At 45.8% G+C, this 19,532-nt stretch overlaps 1 protein-coding gene across 1 annotated transcript in view; it reads right to left on the minus strand.

The window, feature by feature from the left end:
- Window positions 1–19,532, minus strand: part of ABCA1 (ATP binding cassette subfamily A member 1) — a 112,684-nt gene that overhangs the window by 79,023 nt on the left and 14,129 nt on the right. The window contains exons 2-4 of the mRNA XM_068974276.1: window positions 19,369–19,462; window positions 14,060–14,201; window positions 12,026–12,144 (exon numbers count right to left, since the gene is read on the minus strand). Coding sequence (XP_068830377.1) covers window positions 12,026–12,144; window positions 14,060–14,201; window positions 19,369–19,462 — 355 coding nt within the window. The remainder of the gene's footprint in view (window positions 1–12,025; window positions 12,145–14,059; window positions 14,202–19,368; window positions 19,463–19,532) is intronic.

Raw genomic sequence — 19,532 nt, forward strand, 5'->3', positions numbered from 1 at the left:
TGCCTGCTTCACTGAGACAGCTGGACCCTCCCCAGGAAAACCAGGGCTTCCCTGGGAAGTTCAAGGTTCTGGAGAAGGGGGTAAGACAGGGTGACCTGGATGCTCCCTGGGGTGACTCCTTAGAGCAGATTAGAGGAGGCTGGGAGCTGGGGTGCACACAGCTTCGGGAACTCCTGCTGTTCATCTGGGCCAGGGTTCCCAACCCAGAAGTTTCCTTCTCTACAGTGAGGGCTTGCCAAGGATACTGATACACTCTTGAAAGATTCCAAGTTCTAGAGTCTGGCTAACCTGGTTCCTATCTCAGTTTCAGAATTTTCCAGTTACATGCCCTTGGAGGCTTAAATTCTCCAACCCTACATTCTTCTGTAAATGGAGATAGCTATACTAGGGGGTGGATTAGGTAAACAGCAATGACAGTATAGAATGCCCTGAATACTGACTCACACATACTGGAAGAGAATATTTGTTGTTCAGTTGCTCAGTCATATCCAACTCTCTGTGACCCCATGGACTGCAACAAGCCAGGCTTCCCTGTCCTTCACTATCTCCTGGAATTTGCCCAAACAGAAAATACAAGTGGAGAAATTAAACAAGTTCAAAACAAAACAAATGTTGATAAAGTCTTAGCTGACACAACTGAAGAGTTCCTTAGAGAAACTACAATATTTAGGGTTGTGCTTCCTGATCTTTTATGGCAAGTCCTGGGGAAGCCAGAGTCTTCTGAGACCCACGGGACCATCACAGCTCCAGGAACTACATAGTCCTTATTCTACATAGAACGGAATTTGATTAATTTGATTAATTAATTAATCAACAAATTTCTAAACAGCTACTGAAGTCAAAACACTAGAGCTGTAGTTCCAAGTAGTAATATTTCTCAGTGCTCCTTGAAGGCAGGAATCTGTAATAAAAGAGATGCTGTACAAAGACAGGATCCTTGCCCTTGCCTTCTGAGAGGACAGGGACAGAAGGTGAGGGGAACAGAGCTGTGAACTTCCCAGCCCGCTCTGCCACTCCGGAATCAGTCAACACTGAAATCAGGGGGTGGGAAGAGACCCGACACATCTCTCCTGGACCCGTCTGCTAAGGCAACGGCATACCTGTCTCACTGAGAAGTGGACACGGTGGAAGATGTGTTCCAGGAGCCCCTGGAACAAGGATTCATGACAGCTGATAAGAAGCTGAACGGTAAGCAGGCCCCCAAACAGCCAGTGGAGACTGTGGCCCCAGAGGGAGAGAGTGGGTGAGCTGGTCACACTGGTCAGGAGCGCTGTAAATGCAGTGGGCATGGGAGGTACAGTCAGGCTGGCTTGGGAGGCCCAGAAGGAAAAGAAAGATAACACTGGGGAGGTAGCATTAGCCCCAGGGAGTTCTGGACCTAAAGAGAAAGAGAAGAAGAGACAAGAAGCCATCATCAGACAAAGCAAAAAAAAAAAAAAAAAAAACCCAGCTGGGTGAACACTGTGTGGAGGCCCCTTTGAAGGCCAGGGAGGGAGAAAGGAGGCGGGGGGATGCCTGGAAAAGGCAAGGAACAGAGAGAAGGTGAGATCAAAATAGGAGGAAACAGAGTCCAGAAACAGAAAGACCAAATCAAACAGAATGGGCCAACAGCAAATGATCTGGGAAGAAAGAGAAGAGTTGGAGGAATTCAGGTGTTCTGCCTAAAAATGTGGCCAGAGGCTCTTAGCACCATGAGTTAGGGATCAGAATCAGCCTGCAGGGCCCTGAGAAGCCAGGGAACAGGGGAAAGGAAGATAAGTTTATGAATTAGGGGCTGAGAATGGGTTATTTCCAGGCCTGGATTAGGAAGAATTGTTCATATATAACATATAAATTGCTTAAGTTTCTCTTATTTTTAAAATTAAAACACGTCTTAAGGGACATCGTAGTGCTTTGCTGGCAGAGGAAGCGGATCAACATGTACTGAGCATCAGACACTTATATGTATTATTTTCTACAATCCTTAAAACAAGCTTATGGGAAAAGTATTATTTTTTTCCATTTTTCAAATAAGGAAACAGATCCAGAGATGTTAACATCCTGCTCAAGGCCACAGAGCAAGCAAGTGGTAAATTTGAACCCAATCAGCTCTGGCTTATAAACCTTTGGCTCTCTCAACTATATAGGAATTAAGTAAATCATTTTATTCTTTTTAAATGCTTTATAATGATTTTGCCATCCAAAGCTGGCCATGCTACTCGTGGAATAAGGCAATGTGGCAACATGAGATAGTGCAAAGATGCTGAACCTGGAGATCAGACAGACACTGATTCAATTCACAGCTTTACTCAGTCACCTTGGGCAAAAGACATAACCTGTGAGTCTCAGTTTCCTCATCAATAAATTGGGGATAATAATACCAAGGCGTTTTACGACTTGAATGTAATAACATATTTAAATGTAAAGTGGCATCATTACCTGGTACAACTCAGTCTGTTGGGCAAAGTGTCACTCTAAGATCGCCCTTCTATACCTAAACACAACAGTGATGAGACCGCCAGAAATGGAAAGATTTCAAGGAGAAACAAACTGGAGTTCCATATTGCTCTTTGCCACCCACAGGGTAAATAAATCTCATACTGGAAAAGCAAGAGACATGAAACACTATTCTTGATGTTAACAATCCGAACTCTCTAAAGCAGTCTGATACCATGTGGTACATGCCGTCCAGTAGTCAAGTACAATTGGGCTTTCTATTCTTGTCTGGGCAGAGCTGACCTTTGATTCAATTTAGTTTGAGCAATATTTCCATACAGCAGTACCGCGCTTCATCCCCCTGATGGCAGCCCAAGCTGGGGCCAGACCCTGCCTTGGATGGAAACCAACAGACTGGGTTTTGAGACACTGCCTGGCTTTGACAGGTCTGGGGAACTTCCACACTGTGAAACTCTAAGGTCTCAGGTCAGAACTTCTGATAAGTGCATATGGACATGAACTGCAATCAGCCAAAAATTTCAAGGATTTCCAGTTTGATGATATAATGTTGACACATGGGTCATCTGATCTCCCAAGATGACCCATGAGGGGCCCCACAAAGACAGAAAACAAAGTTTGAGGCTGCAGCCTCAACTTCAGCAGCTGCTCATATGGAAGGAAAGGGGTCAGGCAGGGAAGGAGAAGTGGCTGTGAGTCATAGGATGTTCTTTCTACACGGGCCTTGGGGAACGTTCCACCCATGTCTATTACCATGAAGCCAGGAAGAGGAGGAAGTCTGGCATTTCTCTCGGAAGCCCTCTTGTCTCCGCTCTGATCCCAGTCCATCCATGCCCAGTATCCTGTGACCTGAGAAGTTTTTCTGGCTACCCTTGGGTGCTCTCTATAGACTGTAATAACGTACTAGCAGAGAGTCAAAGTCTGGAGTTCTAGTCCTCTTCCTGCCTTTTGCCAGCTGTGTTTCCTTAGGCAAATAACTTAGCCTCTCTGAACTTCAGCTCCTTTGTGTACACAAAGAGGAACAAAATTCCCGATCTCACATGATGGTCATCCAATGAACTGAAGCATAAATGAGGTGCTTATGACGTGCCAAATATTGTGCTAAATGCTTTATGCTTATTAATGCTCATGATTCCCCATGATAGACCTAAGAGAGGACTGTTAACTCCATTTGAGAAAACTGAGACACAAAGACACAGAATTATCCAAGGTCACACAGTCACTAAGCAGCAAAGCCGGGATCTGGCCCAAGGCAGTCTGGCTGCCAAGTGGATGTTTACAAGATGATAATTTTACAACCTCCTTCCCTCAACTCCCTGCCACAGCCAGCTACCTTGCCATGTCACTAAAGCCTGTCCTGCCGTCAGAGGATCAGGTCTTTCTGACTTTCAAAGAGTAAAGTAGAATTAAAGGTCCATGCAGTGAGTTTTCAATATTACCTGTAAACCCAACAGCCAGAAAGTTATGATCCATTTCCCTAAGTAAACTCCAGCATAACCCTCAGGACTTATTTCACAAAACTCTTGGTCAGAGCCACATCAAAAAGGCCAAACAAGCCAGATTTGTAACATGAATACATAGCAAATAACAGCCAGACCACTGACACTCAAAAGTCTTGCTGAAGGGATGGACAGACTCAAAAGCCAGGTCAGGATCAGTGCTGCCTCAGGCCTCCCCTTCAGTCCTTCCCTCTTCTGACCCTTGACCTCAACAATATGGGATGTCTTCCAAAGGGACATCTCCAGTGCAGCGACAAAGTGCCCAAAGTTCTTCCTTGCTCTTCTTTCCCAGCAAAGTTCTCATGAGCTTCAGAGGATGCTGCGTTCTGGAGAGAAGGCATTACAGAAGCCCTTGATTCAGGAGCTGTGGGAAGCCAGTTGTAAACCTAGTCCTCATCAGGGGAAGCTGAGTTAAGGCACCCAGCTTCATGGAACACTGTTCTCATGGGAAGTGCCATTCACACAGACTGCAGTATACATGGCATCCTCAGAAATGTGTGACCAGGCAGCCTAAGTAAAGCCTGAAAGGCCTCCCTCAACTGTCCCCATGTACCTCACCGCCCAATTCAGCAGGTCCAGAAAAATGATCTTCTGAAGTCCCCCACAGCACCTACTGAGTGAGTGAGTGAAAGTGCTCAGTCGTGTCTGACTCTTTGCAATCCCATGAACTATACAGTCCATGGAATTCTCTAGGCCAGAACACTGGAAAGGGTAGGCTTTCCCTTCTCCAGGGGATATTCCCAACCCAGGGATTGAACCCAGGTCTCCCACATTGCAGGTGGATTCTTCACCAGCTGAGCCACAAAGGAAGCCCTAGTACCTACTGGGCTTCTGTTAAAAGGACTGCTGTGGCTATAATGTGAGACAGGGCCAGACACATAGAGACCTAAAATCTCGGCTGAGAATGAAAGCTGCTGAGTCCCATGCACAGGGGAGATTGGGGATCTGGCCCTCCAGCTACAGGACAGAAGCCAGAGCCCTGTCCACTGCGCCAGGCCACAGCGGATAACGATAGAGAAACGACAGTGCCTCCTCAAGCCAAGAAGGAGAAGACTCTTGAGAGTTCCTTGGACTGCAAGGAGATCAAACCAGTCAATCCTAAAGGAAATCAACCCTGAATATTCATTGGAAGGACTGATGCTGAAGCTGAAGCTCCAATACTTTGGCCACCTGATGTAAAGAACTGACTCATTAGAAAAGACCCTGATGCTGGGAAAGATTATGGGCATGAGGAGAAAGGGTCGACAGAGAATGAGATGGTTGGATGGCATCACCAACTCAATAGACATGAGTTACAGCAAACTCTGGAGGATAGTGAAGGATAGGGAAGCCTGGCATGCTGCAGTCCATGGGGTCACAAAGAGTTGGACACGACTGAGTGACTGAACAACAACTTCATGCCAAGGAATTGTCCCTGGACCAGCATAAGAAATGGGGAGGCTGAGGGAGCATCCAGAGTTAAGAGACAAGAGACAAGAGCCCAGCTACCTATGAAAATGAGAGACAGGGGAACTGGGGAACTTCTTGCAGGAGATGTGAGGGTGGCCCACCCTAGGAGGTGCCCCTCCCAACTTCCAACCAAGGAGGAAGCATTAACCACTACACATGGTATAAACTCGAAAGGGTCCAAGCCCATGTTGCCATAGAGATGAAGGAAAGCTGTAGTCCAGATGCCAGGATTCGAGAAAGGAGCAAGGCACTGGAGTCAAATCAATGTTTGAGCAGAAACATCCATCAGGAAGCAAGCTAATGAGCCCATTAGGTATCAGTGAGCAACTGATTTTAAATAATTCTAAAGGAAATAAGGACTTCCCTTGTGACTCAGATGGTAAAGAATCTGCCTACAATGCAGGAGACCTGGGTTTGATCCTGGGTTGGAAAGATCCCCTGGAGGAGGGCAACCCACTCCAGTATTCTTGCCTAGAGAATCCCCATGGACAGAGGAGCCTGACCGGCTACACTCCACAGGGTCACAAAGAGTTGCACACAACTGAGCAACTAAGCACAGCACAGCACAAAGGAAATAAACAGTAAAAGACAAAGAAGAAAGCAAAGGGACACCTCCTTCCCCAGCCCAGTCCTGATCTGAGCAGCTCTGGCCCCATCAAAAAGGCTTTAGTTCTGGCCAGCCTGCTGGTCATTCCACTGGAAAATGCCAGATTCCCAAGAGGAGGCAGTGGACTGGAGTGGTGCACAAGTCTGGAGGGTGGTGTGGAGGAAGAGGCCAAGGAAGAAGACAGTCCTTCCCATCCCCCATGGTCTCTGGAGGGGCAGATGTTGCTGTGTGAAGCCTGAGGCTGACACAGTTTAGAGGGCTCTCTTTAAGAAAAACAGTATTTTTTAAACATCATACTTCAGCAAGTTTTGATTGCTGAGATCCCTACCAGGGCCTTGGAAAGGGGTTCTGAACGTGAAACTCCTTTAGTTTCTCAGTAAATCCCCTTCAAGCCTCTGGACTCATAGCAGGCTTTCCAGGAAATGGCAACTCACTCCAGTATTCTTGCCTGGAAAATCCCATGGACAGAGGAGGAGTCCACGGGATCACAGCTGGACACAACTGAGGGACTTCACTTTTTCTGGAAAGTAAATCTTGTAGAAGAAAGCAAGCCAAGACTGTTCTTGAGATGTTTTTGTCATTATTATTAATTGAAACCCCTGGGGACCTGGGTTCACACAATGGATCAACTTGAAAATGACATGTGCTGGGATTTTATACTTTTCAAGGTGCTTTCATTTGACCCTCAAAATACTCTGTGAAGGAGAAAGGACAGGTATCCTTCCGCAAAGATTCACTGCTGCTTGCCATGTGCCTGATTGTACTGTGCTATCTTGTTGATGCTTGGGACAGAGTTACAAACAAGGCCCAACCCTGCCCTCCAGGGTCCACAAGCAGGGGGCAGCCCACAGCACTAGTCAGTCCCAGGTGATCCACCACCCAGGTACCAAGTTTCCAAGAGGCAATATGTTCAGGTTATTTCACCGAAGTCCCAATTTCAAGGCGAGGAAAGCTGAGGCCTAGAGAAGATTAACAAACTGGCAAAGCCAAACAGGTAGCCAGAAACAGAAGGGGAGATAAAGTAACTCAGATTAATTCCATGTCAGCTGTGTGCTATGACCTCGCTATCAGTCATCCATCCACACAATGTCATCTGATGTAATGTTCAACAACCCACAGGGCTTCTCTGGTGGCTCAGATAGTAAAGAATCCTCCCGCAAGGCGGTAGACAGGCAATCCCTGGTTGAGGAGGATCCCCTGGAGGAGGGCATGGCAACCCACTCCAGTATTCTTGCCTGGAGAATTCCCACGGACAGAGGAGCCTGGCAGGCTACAGTCCAAAGAATCAGACACAACTGAGCAACTAAACACACCCGCAGAATACCTGATCTCCATTTTTCAGGTAAACTAAGGGTCAGAAAAAATCAAAGCATGCCCAGGTTTCACACTTAATGAGGGACAGAGCCTGATTTTATTCCCCAAAGGATTCTTTTTGTGGGGGGAGCAAAGTCAGCAAAGACCTATTTTTACCATCTTGGTGACATCACATCTCCCAAACAAATCTTAATACAAAACCCAAAATGCTTTCTCTTACAGCAGCAATTTCCAATCTCCCAACTCTACAAAACTACTCACACAAGTTTCACCACACCCACAAAAAATGGTATTGTCTTTAAATTAACTTTACGTAATTTTTCCCTATTCAACAGCCTCCTAAGCAATAATAGCGTGAAATTATTTTGAGGTGGGTTAAAATTAAAAGTTGTCATCTGTGTACTGCTCAAAACCATCTCAGATATCATACAAGATTCACTTAATGAAACGCTCTTTCTTGCCAGACTGCATCTCACAGAGACAGAATATAGACCTGTCACTTTTTCTAGAGCTTTTGAGAATTTGTGCAACTTTTACATTTCCACTGGGTTGGAGTCATGATGGGGTCTTAAGAAGAGTGCATGCTCCTCACCTAGACTCCCAAACATTAATTTAATCCCTGTCCAACCTGGACGGATATACATTTAGAAAGAAAATAAAATGTCCAAAAAGTAGCAGTGATGAGAAAACTGAGTGAGGCCCCTCTGTAAAGCTTCCTGCATGTGCTTATTAGGATGGTTTCAAGGATATGAAGGCTTGACTATGACTTAACTCTTGAACTGGAGATCTTCCCAGCTGGGAGATTAATGGAACAGCTAGAACAGCACGAGAGAGCACTGTAGAAAGAGCACTGCATGGAGCAACAGAGGTTTAGCTGTATTCCATTCCCAGAATATCCCTCCGGTGGCTATGCAAACTTGGGAAAGTCCCTCCCCCACCCCTGGCTGGATCACAGTCTTTTTTTCTAGAATAGAAGTTCCACATGGACAGGGGCCATATTTGTTCTGTACACCTCTATGTCCCAGCACCTAGAACAGAGGTTGGGACATATTAGTGTTCAGTAAATACTGGCTGAACATTTGATTCAATCAGCCCATTTATCTATAAATGAACTAACGGATGTCTAAGGTCTCATCCAACAAGTGGAAATAAAACAATGCCCTAGCCCAGCAAACCATGGGACTAGACAAGAGTATTTGAGCAGACATCCACAAATTATCTGTGGATGGATCAATGGAGTTAGCAGGTGAAGTGAAAAGGAAGAACAAGATAAGTCCTCTAACCAGATCACAGGAGCCTGGTGGCCCAGCACAAAGACAACATGGGTTGGTAGGTCTGTAACAGCCTGAATGGCACTGTCCAAAGGGGCTGTTAGTCTCCAGTAGACTGATCCAAACCTCCAACGCTGGTCCCACAATCACCAACAACTTGGATGAGAACAAAGAGAGCTATTTATCAAATTTCTACATGATAGGGAACCAGCAGCACTAGTAAATATAATACATGGCAAAAACAGAATCTGAAACAGTTTGAGTAGGAAGAGATGACATAGGCAATCTAAAAATGAAAACAGAAAAAAGATAGATATTCTCCCTTTAGGTTCAAAAAGCCAACAGCACAATTCAGAAATGGAGAACAAGTAACTTGCGATATTCTGTATGTAAAAGGCTCCGCAGCTCAGGTTGATTGCACATGGAGAATGAGTCAACTGTGTGACGTGGATGCCAAGAAGCCTCATGTAATCCAAGGCTACATTACAGAAATATGGTGCTCAGAGCAAGAGAGAGAAAGTCCCTTCCTGCTCTGTACTGGCAGACTGTTGTAATTTCTGATAAACTTCAAGAAAGACAAAGAAACACTGAAACACAACCAACTGCCTCCTCTGAGAGGCAGAAATCAGGAAGTGGGGAGTGTGGTAGACATTCCAGAAGAGGAATGGAGGACTTTTAGCCTAAAAAGACAATAGATTTCAGGAAGAGAGGGAAAGAAACATAAGAGTTGTCTATAAACACTTCAAGGGAAATAAGTCAGCCTCTTTCTCTGGGAGGTACAGAAGACCAGTGAATATATTCTGATAATTAGAATATGAATATTCTAATATTGGGTATTCTGCCAATACCCAAAATGAGCTGCCATGGGAGAGGCAGGTCCCTGCCACCTGCCACTCCTGGGGTAAGCAGAGAAGGTTGATGAGGGCAGGACTCCAACCAAAGATCCTTTCCATCTGCAATGTGACAGCACAACAGAGCTAAGCCCATCATGCTCTGAATGGGGCTTTCACTGCGGAGAAAGAGAGGTCTCCAAGTCAGGATCTACACTGATACACCCCAGCCTTGGACTCTCTGAAACGTAGTACATGCATGTGTGAGTGCTAAGTCACTTCAGTCATGTCTGATTCTTTGTAACCCTATGGACTATAGCCCTCCAGGCCTCTCCAGGCTCCTCTGTCCATGGGATTCTCCAGGCAAGAATACTGGAGTGGGTTGCTATGCCCTCCTCCAGGGAATCTTCCTGACCCAGGAATCAAACCCATGTCTTCTACATCTCCTACACTGGCAGGCGGCTTCTTTACCACTAGTGCCACCTGGGAAACCCCTCTGAAATCTAGAGTGTTATTCAAATTCAGCAAAAAGTTACTGATTCCACCTCGGAAGAAGCAACATTTCTCTACGTTTCCCTCTGGACTGAGGCTGGGCTCAGTGCTACAAGACAGCCAAGAAAGGTGGAAGCTGCAGGGCAGAAGTGGCCCTAAGAAGTAGCTGCAGGGCAGACAAGGGTGAACGGAGAGATAAGCTGTGACAGGAGACAACCATAATCAGAGATCTCTCTTCAGAGCTGTGGAGACAAAGTTGTTTGAATGCAGGTTTGGCTTCTTTTCTCAACCCTGACTCATGTCTCTAGTTTATATGTGTCTTAGGAAGCACCCACTGAGATCTGAAACTACTCCCCGCCCTGTCCCCCATTCACAGTCCGTTTCTCCAGCCATGCAGTGGAAGGCAGAAGAGCAGGGCCAGGTGCTCAGAAATACATCACTGATGCACAGGAGTAAAATCAGCTCCCGTTTATTGAACATCTACTATGCGCCAGACACTGTGAGGGTTCACATTTCACATTGCAAGTTACCTATAATTCATAGCTGAAGAAATTCAGGCTTGGAGAAGTTAAACAGCTTGGCCATGATAGCACTCCAAAATCATCATAGCTCATATTCATTAAGTGTTTCCTTGGTGCCAGATGCAGTTTTTAAGCAGTTAAATGTTTCAACTCCTCTACTCCTCACAACAATCCTATGAGCTCAAGTTCTCCTACTGGCTCCATTTTACAGATGAGAAGTGTGGCCCCGAAAGGCCCGAAAGGACTTATTCACAAAGTCACCAAGCTACAAAATAATACATTGTAGCACTCTTTCCTCTGGGTCACACTGTCTCTGCAGTAGAAGAAATAACCCTGACTGTCTCTGGTCTACTAGGCAGGGGGGCCCCAGCAGATCAGGAAAGACAAATGCCTTGACTGGTGGTGGTTGTCTCTCTGTGTCCTGTGCTGGGACAGACAGGTGTGCAGGATGGGGGCCTACAGGGCAAGGAAATGGCATCCAGATGGCCTGGCTGTGCACCTAGGAGCAGAGCAGCTGGAAGCTCCTCAGAGCCGACCCAGAGCCCAGGCACGGTCACACCTGTTTTTCTTGTGAAACGACACCTCCCGCTCACCACTTCCCATACAGTTTGCCTCCAGGTAAAGCACAGTCCAGCCACCCAAGAGAAAGCTCCAATACAAGCCTGGTTTAAACTCTAGCACTTTACACTATTTCTGTTTTCACCAAGCGGATAGCAAACTGGGAGGCCTCTCAGCAAAAGCCAGCCCATCTAATCCTCCCAAACACCGAACTAAGAAAAAAGCACTTTGCTGGAGCAGTGGTTGCAGCTGACTGGTGATGGGGTAATTTATCACTCAACACTGTTTAGAACCACCAGTGCATGGAGATGATAAAAAGCGACTGACTCTTAGTCAGCTTCATTACTGCTTCTGAATTCTCTGCAGACCATGCAGGCCATCACCACCTGCATCTGGAGGCATGCTCCCACCACCCCGGCCCCCGTCGGCCACTGCCTGGGAGGCTGCACCCTGGTGACTTCTGCAGCCAGCACCTCGGCCAGCAAGCTGCCTGCTCTCCGCTACTTCCTAGATGGCAATGAGCTGCCCGGGCCCTCACCAAATCAGAGATAAGGTTGTCACTTCTTAGAGATCAGAGGTTCAAATGCTCATTGACTAAATCAAATGACTAGGGGGATGATGAACTGCGTTTTTCTTTTAGAAGTGAATGCTTAGCTTTCACTTATCCATATCAAGTTGCAACTTTATCTGCTCTTATATGGACAGAAGCATCCCCTGTCTACACATCTGCCCATTCACGGCAACCATATGGCCAACTCCATAAAATGAGCCTGGAAGCAACCTGCACCCTTAACTGTCCTTAAGCCAGGCCAGTGCCATTCCTCTCTAGGGGGTTTCTTTTATGTCCCCAGAGGGGGCCAGGGCACTCATAATCTCCATACTTTCTTCTCAAATACATCCTGCAGAGAGGCCTTACAGCCTAGCCACTGAGGAGGAAAACCCCACAGGGAAGAGCTAAAAGGAACAAGTGCCAGGATGCATCAGCTGCTGTCTCTCCCGGGTGCAGGTTCATTTCCAATTACGAGCCAATTCACAGACGGTTTTTGCTTACGTGAGCTGGAACGCTCGATCTGGTATAACGTCTTCAAAACTTTGCGTATGTCCTTCATGCTGGTGTCTCTGTGGCTGTACAAGAGAAGCCGCCGAGCGTCTGTGAACAGGCGAGACACACTACAGGGGGAGCAAGAGAATCAGAAACGTCCTGGTTAGACCAGCTGTCTCTCCAGTTTGAACAAAGTACCTGCCAGGAACACGCAGCTTGGCTGCAGGGACCCTGCGGGCCACCCCTGACCCATTCCAGCTGCCCCCTCACCCAGCCTCTGAGATGCGATGCTCCCACCCACCCATCCACCCACCCACCCAGCAAAACACTCATCCTCATGTATCTGCACAACCAAACCTTACCAGCCTTCAAGGCCCAGTCCACATGCTGCCTCTGCAGGAAGCGCTCCCTCACATGCACATGCACACGTGCACACACACACACACACACAGGCCCCCAGGACCAACTTATCCATGAAACACAGCAGACACAGTGCCTAGGGCCCAGGATACACTTAGGGGTCCACAACATTTTTAATTTCTTTTAAAATCAGGAAAAAATTTCCGAATGAATGCATATCATTAATTTAGCCTGAAATATACTCATCTTTATACCCAACGCAGTTAAAAAATAAAATTTTTAATGCTGTTGCACGGAAAAAGGGGTTCATGAAAGTCACGAAGCCTAAGGCCCATGAACGCTGGAAGGAGGCCCTGCCTCCCTGCTGGTAGTCTCCTCAGAACCGTCCTGCTGTGTCTCCTGCAGCCTTTAGTCCTTTCTAACTCCTGCCATGCCTCTGTGTCTTCCAAGAATCTTCAACGGCTCATTTGGCAAACACTTACTCAGCCCTACCTATGTCTGTTGTTGAAACCATGAGCCAGGAATACAAAAGTGATGAAAGATGGCCTTCAGGGAGCTTACACCCAGGGCCAAGAAAGACCTGTAGACAGAAGGACGGACACTGCAGTGCGATAGGACACCCATGAAGGAAGAAAGGAAATCCAATAGCAGAAAGGACCAAGCTCCCCCAGCCTGGGCTGTGAGCTCCTTGAGGACAGGCCACATCCTCTGCACACCTCTATATCCCAACTTCTGGACCAGCCGTCTCCCACACACAATAAACGTTTGCTAAATAAGTGTTTGCTCATTAATGCATGAGGCTGACGTGCTGGGTCTCCCTTCTCTACTTACCTGCCAGGTTTTCTTTTTCTTTTTCTTTAATTATTTTTTTATTGAAGGATAATTGCTTTATAGAATTTTGCTGTTTTCTGTCAAACCTCAACATGAATCAACCATAAGTATACATATATCCCCTCCCTTTTGAAGCTCCCTCCCATTTCCCTCCCCACCCCACCCCTCCAGGTTGATACAGAGCCCCTGTTTGAGTTTCCTGAGCCATACAGCAAATTCTCATTGGCTAACTATTCTACATATGGTAATGTAAGTTTCCATGTTACTCTTTCCTTACATCTCACCCTCTCCTCCCCTCTCCCCTCTTCTCTACCTGCCAGTTTTTTAAGGAAAGGCCCCCAACCACAGAACTGTCAGCTATATAAAAAATGTACCAAACTGAGCTTGCTGCTCCTGCTGCTAAGTCGCTTCAGTCATGTCCAACTCTGTGCGACCCCATAGACGGCAGCCCACCAGGCTCCCCTGTCCCTGGGATTCTCCAGGCAAGAACACTGGAATGGGTTGCCATTTCCTTCTCCAATGCAAGAAAGTGAAAAGTGAAAGTGAAGACGCTCAGTCGTGTCTGACTCTTAGCAACCCCATGGACTGCAGCCCACCAGGCTCCTCTGTCCATGGGATTCTCCAGGCAAGAGTACTGGAGTAGGTTGCCATTGCCTTCTCCTAAATGAGCTTACAAGGTTTTAAATTTTGGCAGCAATTCTCCCTGGTCTCACTCTTTGGATTTTATCACACAAACCTTCACAAAAGCACCTTCACTCAAACCCAACCATTTAAAATTCCCCGAAGTCTGAGAAAGGAAAGAAAAAGTATTAACTGACAAGTTTGGGAAAGAAAACCTGATCCAGTACTTACATGGACTTGTTAAAGTTTCCAACAACTCCCGGAGCCTCACCAGGAGTTGGATAACGGAAACAGGGGTTATTGGCATTACAGATAATCCCCTGAACCCAAGGAAGTGTTCCTGCAGAGGGCATGGCTTTGTTTGGAAAGTGGCCTGTTGACATTGAGGAAGAGAAAGACAAAAAGAGAAACATTAATGCTTTGAAGGATTTAGGACTTGATAGCAATATTTTTCTTTTTTGGTTCCACCCAAACATTGTTTCATCCCAAACCTGTCCCATTCTCTGAATCCCAGAAATCTGCCACCATCGACTGATCATGAGTTGGAAATGTGGCATCAGATAGCAGTTCTTAATCTACCTGACATCAGCTGTAGGGCTGGATTCACGACACCAGCTTTGGGGAAGTGACCAGATCATACACAGAAGGTGCCTGGAGGGCAGCAAGTATGAGATCCTCATTCCTTCACTTCTGCCACCCACTTCACCCTTTCGAGACACAGAGAGGCCCTGATGATGACTTAATCCTCTTCCTTCATATTTGAAAGAAGAAACCATGGTGAGATAAAGTGGCTGATGAAGAACACTCAGGGACTCAGTGGGCAGGACCAGGGGTAGAACCCATGCTTCTGTGATCTCAGTCATGTTCCTTCCCTTACAACTGTGGCCTCCTTTAAAACTCAATATTAAAAAAAAAAAAAAAAACCTAAGATCATGGCATCCAGTCCCATCACTTTATGGCAAATAGAAGAGGAAACAATGGAAGCAGTGACAGATTTTATCTTCTTGGGCTCCAAAATCACTGTGGATGGCGACTGCAGCCATGAAATTAAAAGATGCTTGCTCCTTGGAAGAAAAGCTAAGACAAACCTAGACATTATATTAGAAAGCAGAGACATCATTTTGCTGACAAAGGTCCATGTAGTCAGAGCTATGGTTTTTCCAGTAGTCATGGATGTGAGAGCTGGACCATAAAGAGAGGCTGAGTGCCAAAGAATTGATACTTTCAAATTGTGGTGCTGGAGAAGACTCCTAAGAGTCCCTTGGACAGCAAGGAGATCAAACCAGTCAATCCTAAAGGAAATCAGCCCTGAATATTCATTGGAAGGACTGATGATGAAGTTGAAGCTCTAATACTCTGACCACCTGATGTGACGATCTGACTCATTGCAAAAGACCCTGATCCTGGGAAAGATTGAGGGCAGGAGGAGAAGGAACAACAGAGGATGTGATGGTTGGATGTCATCACCGACTTAATGGACATGAATTTGAGTGAACTCCAGGAGACAGTGAAGGACAGAGAAGCCTGGTGTGCTGCAATCCATGGGGTTACAAAGAGTTGGACATGACTTAGCAACTGAACAACTCCTTTATCTGTTGGCTCTTCTCAATACCCCCATTACTGTCCTCTGTGGACCTCTGTTCACCTTCTCCATTAGCTCCCAAGCTCCTCAAGGCACTCGATGAAGGTGCTGACTTAGGGTCAAGTGTCACCTGTGCAGCTACATTAGTTGCTGTTGCTGCTTCTCTATCCACCAAAACAACAAGCCCCATCTTGCAGGCCATCTCCTCTCTTTCCTTTCCCTTCACTACAGAGGCGCTTCTTACAAACAGCAGGACTGCATGTACAGGGACTGGTGAGAGGCATCAAATACAGTTTGGTTCACGGACATGAGCCATGAAGCTGCTTAAGCAGATCAAGATAAATGTGCCCTGGAACCTGGGTCTCTTAACTTGAGACCAAGCATGTGTGGATTCCTGTGACAGAAAGGCTGAGGCTCCAGCACTCATCATATTCTCAGGATTATCTGTGACCCCCAAAGAGCTGACAATCATTAAGAACCAAGGCTCTAGGTGGTGAAGAGCCATAGAGCTTCACAGGGTTTAGGGTTAGACCAACAGTCTCTGCAACTTGCTAAACAGTGACTTTGGTCAAGTCAGTGACCCCTTAAAGCCTCAATTTCTTCATCTATAAAATGATGATAACAATAGAACCCATTTGCACAGAGCCATAGTAAGTATTACATGAGTTTTTATAGGCAATGTATGAGTCCCTGGCACAGGATAAGGATCAGCAAATGGGCCTATTAGAGTTACTACAGCGCTTGGTGGCCAGCCTACAACAGTACTTCCTCAGCTCCTGCCCAGCTAGGAGCATTCCTTCCATCTCACAGCCCCCACCTACCTCTAAGGCATAAACCTATTTTTTTTCAGTTTAGATTTTCATGCAAATGGGCTAACAGAGTCTCCCCAGAAGTTCACCCATAGCCAGGACTTGCGACATTTTGCATTTCAATACTGGGGTCCTTTTATCTGTCTTTTTCCTCTGTCCACATACCAACCAGAGAAGCAACATCCAAAACAAGGATGAAACAAGATCTGGTGCCTGCAACCACCCTCTGCAGGGACTCTGGCCTGTTGAGCATTTACTCAGTTAATCCCCTTATCTCCCTGTTAATAGTTCAAGGAAAACCAAACAAGGTCCCTTGCCTAAGTCAGCTGCTCCTCATTCAGGGGAGATTTATGTAACCCAACCAAATACTCGAAGGACCAAGGGATTGTCCCCTTTTAACCTCCAGGAAATGCTGGCACTAAAGGCAGGGTGGTGTTGGTCCAGCACACTGACAAGGTGCTTCAGGCTATAGCCCAGTGAGTGTGGGCACACCCTTCCCCATGTGTCATGTCCCATCTGATTTCCAGACAAAACCAGGATGAGGATTTGGCATCAGGTGCACAGGATGATGGACTCTCATGATCCAGGGAAGCGATTAAGATCTTCGTGGGTCTGGGTCAAACTGGGAAAGATTAATGGGGAAGAATTATATACCAACCCCTTGCTCTCAGAGACAAGACACCTCTGCAAGCATCAGCTTAACTCTCTGCCCTTCCAGCCAGGTCCCTAGAAAGTGCTGAGAACAGGAAGTAAAGCTGCAAGAACTACATTGATGGAGGGCAAAAGTCTTACCTTAGGTATAGGAATTTCACAACTTTTCTGAGAATCGACGGTCTGGATTCAAAGAGATCTAGGTCAAAATTCAACAACTTGCCCAAGATCACAACCTCAGCAAGTGGCAGAGCCAGGAAGTGGGATCCAAACAAATCCCAATTTTTCTGACACTAAACTCTGTGCGATTTCCACTACACTGCCTTCCTTGCTTATGATAATTCCAGAGAAAGACTAGCCTAGCAGATGAAAAAGCTGAGTTTTCCCTAAAATGGTTACATCATCAAGGGCTTAGGGTAACACTGATATAAAATCAAATATGCATTTGCTCATCAACCTTTGAGGTTCCAAACGAAAAAGCAGAATTACCTCCTAGACCCACAAATTGAGTGTATATTTTATAGTATGTGCTTTTCCTTTTTGGTAAAATCAGAAAATCACAACTGGTAGAATGTTTTCAGGTGTTTGTTTGTTTTTTTTTAACTTGAATATGTATAATGCGTACTAGCAAATTAGCAGATGAATAACTGTCAGTATGTGACCTGAAAGACATGGGATCAGATTGGGAACACAATTCAAATGTGACCCCAGCCCCACCACTTCCCTGAAGAACTGTATCCTATACACCTATGGGGCTGGTTCTTTACCAGCTGAGCTACTAGAGAAGCTGCTTGCTCCTTGGAAGAAAAGCTGTGACCAACCTAGACAGAATAATAAAAAGCAGAGACATTACTTTGCTGACAAAGGTCCATCTATTCAAAGCTATGGTTTTTCTAGTAGTCATGTACGGATGTGAGACCATAAAGAAAGCTGAGCACCAAAGAATTGATGCTTTTGAACTGTGGTGTTAGAGAAGACTCTCAAAAGTCCCTTGGACTTCAAGGAGATCAAACCCATCTATCCTAAAGGAAATCAGTCCTGAATATTCATAGGAAGGACTGATGCTGAAGCTGAAGCTCCAATACTTTGGCTACCTGATGTGAAGAACTGATTCATTGGAAAAGACCCTGATGCTGGGAAAGACTGAAGGTGGGAGGAGAGGGGACGACAGAGGATGAAATTGTAAGATGGTATCACCGACTCGATGGACATGAGTTTGAACAAGCTCTGGGAGTTGGTGATGGACAGGGAAGCCTGGAGAGCTGCAGTCCATGAGGTCACAGAGAGTCGGACACAACTAAGAGACTGAAATGATGGAGCTGATGGGCTGTGGATGGAGCTGGATAATGACAGGAAAAGTCACTGGGGCCATGGAATAAAGGTCCCAGCTAAACTCCCCCACAAATGCTGATCTTTCAGATTGGGGCATTTTTGCAGTGTTAATCCATCTAGCAAGCTCAAGCAGAAGAGAAAGATTGAGATTGTGGGATAACACTCACAACAACCATGAAAAAATAAAATGAAAGTGTTAGTCACTTCTTTGCAACCCCATGGACTGTAGCCTACCAGGCTCCACTGTTTATGGAATTCTCTAGGCAAGAATACTGAAGTGGATAACCATTCCCGTCTCCTGGGAATCTTCCCGACCCAGGGATTGAACCCAGGTCTCCTGCATTGCAGGCAGATACTGTCTGAGCCACCAAGGAAGCCCCACAACAAACATATGGGGTAAGAATTATTCCCCTTTTATAGAGATGAGTAAGCTCAGTAAAAAGAACCTAAGCCACTTGCCCAAGGTGACTACCTGTGTTGAAGCTAGAGCATGTGTTCTTAGCCACTATTGTATTCTCTATGCTCATTGAAAAGGCCATCATCCAAACACATGATTGGGAGTCAGATGACGTGAGTTTTATTGCATCGCTGTCACTTAATAGATATGTGACCTTAGGCAAGCCCCTGAACTTTTCTGAGTTCTTATTTACTTATTAAGAAATTAAAGCAAATGATCACAATGATAAAGTCCATTATACAAGGTTGTTATGAGAATCAAATAGAATAATATTAGTCTATCTGAGATATTCTATACAAATGCTGCTTAAAATTATATGTCCCATGATTTGCAACTGTGTGATAAAAACATAATGTATGTGAAAAAGCCTGGCAGGGACCAGATGACAGTGATGTTAAGGTATTGCCTTAGGGAGCTTTTTTAATCACCCCTCTCTGAGCTATCAGTAAGACTATTTTATTTTCATGATTGAAAATGTATGAAACAGATGTGGCTATTATTATAACTACTATTATCACCATTCACTAGGGCTGAAAATGGTTTCCTGAGTTGATGGCTTATCAAATAATCGGAAGCCTAGCTGTTCTGTTCCAAACCATTTTCCGTGTTTCCTAAAGAGAGTTATGGGAAAGGTCACATTTAGTCCCTGCCCTTTGCCTGAATTTTGGTTGCCAGTGGTGAGCCTCAGGCGGGATGCTCAGATACTCACATTCATGTTGTTCATAGGGTGGATAGCTCAGCCGCACGGAGATCAGGATCAGGAAGATGAATAGAGGCCAGGCCACTTCAAGAAACAGCTGACACTGAATGGGAAAAAGACAAAGCACTGTGAATTAAACAAACATGGATGCCTAATACTATTGAGCTTTGGGA

The sequence above is a fragment of the Capricornis sumatraensis genome, chromosome 6 (genome assembly GCF_032405125.1).
Source record: "Capricornis sumatraensis isolate serow.1 chromosome 6, serow.2, whole genome shotgun sequence".
Lineage (NCBI taxonomy): Eukaryota > Metazoa > Chordata > Mammalia > Artiodactyla > Bovidae > Capricornis > Capricornis sumatraensis.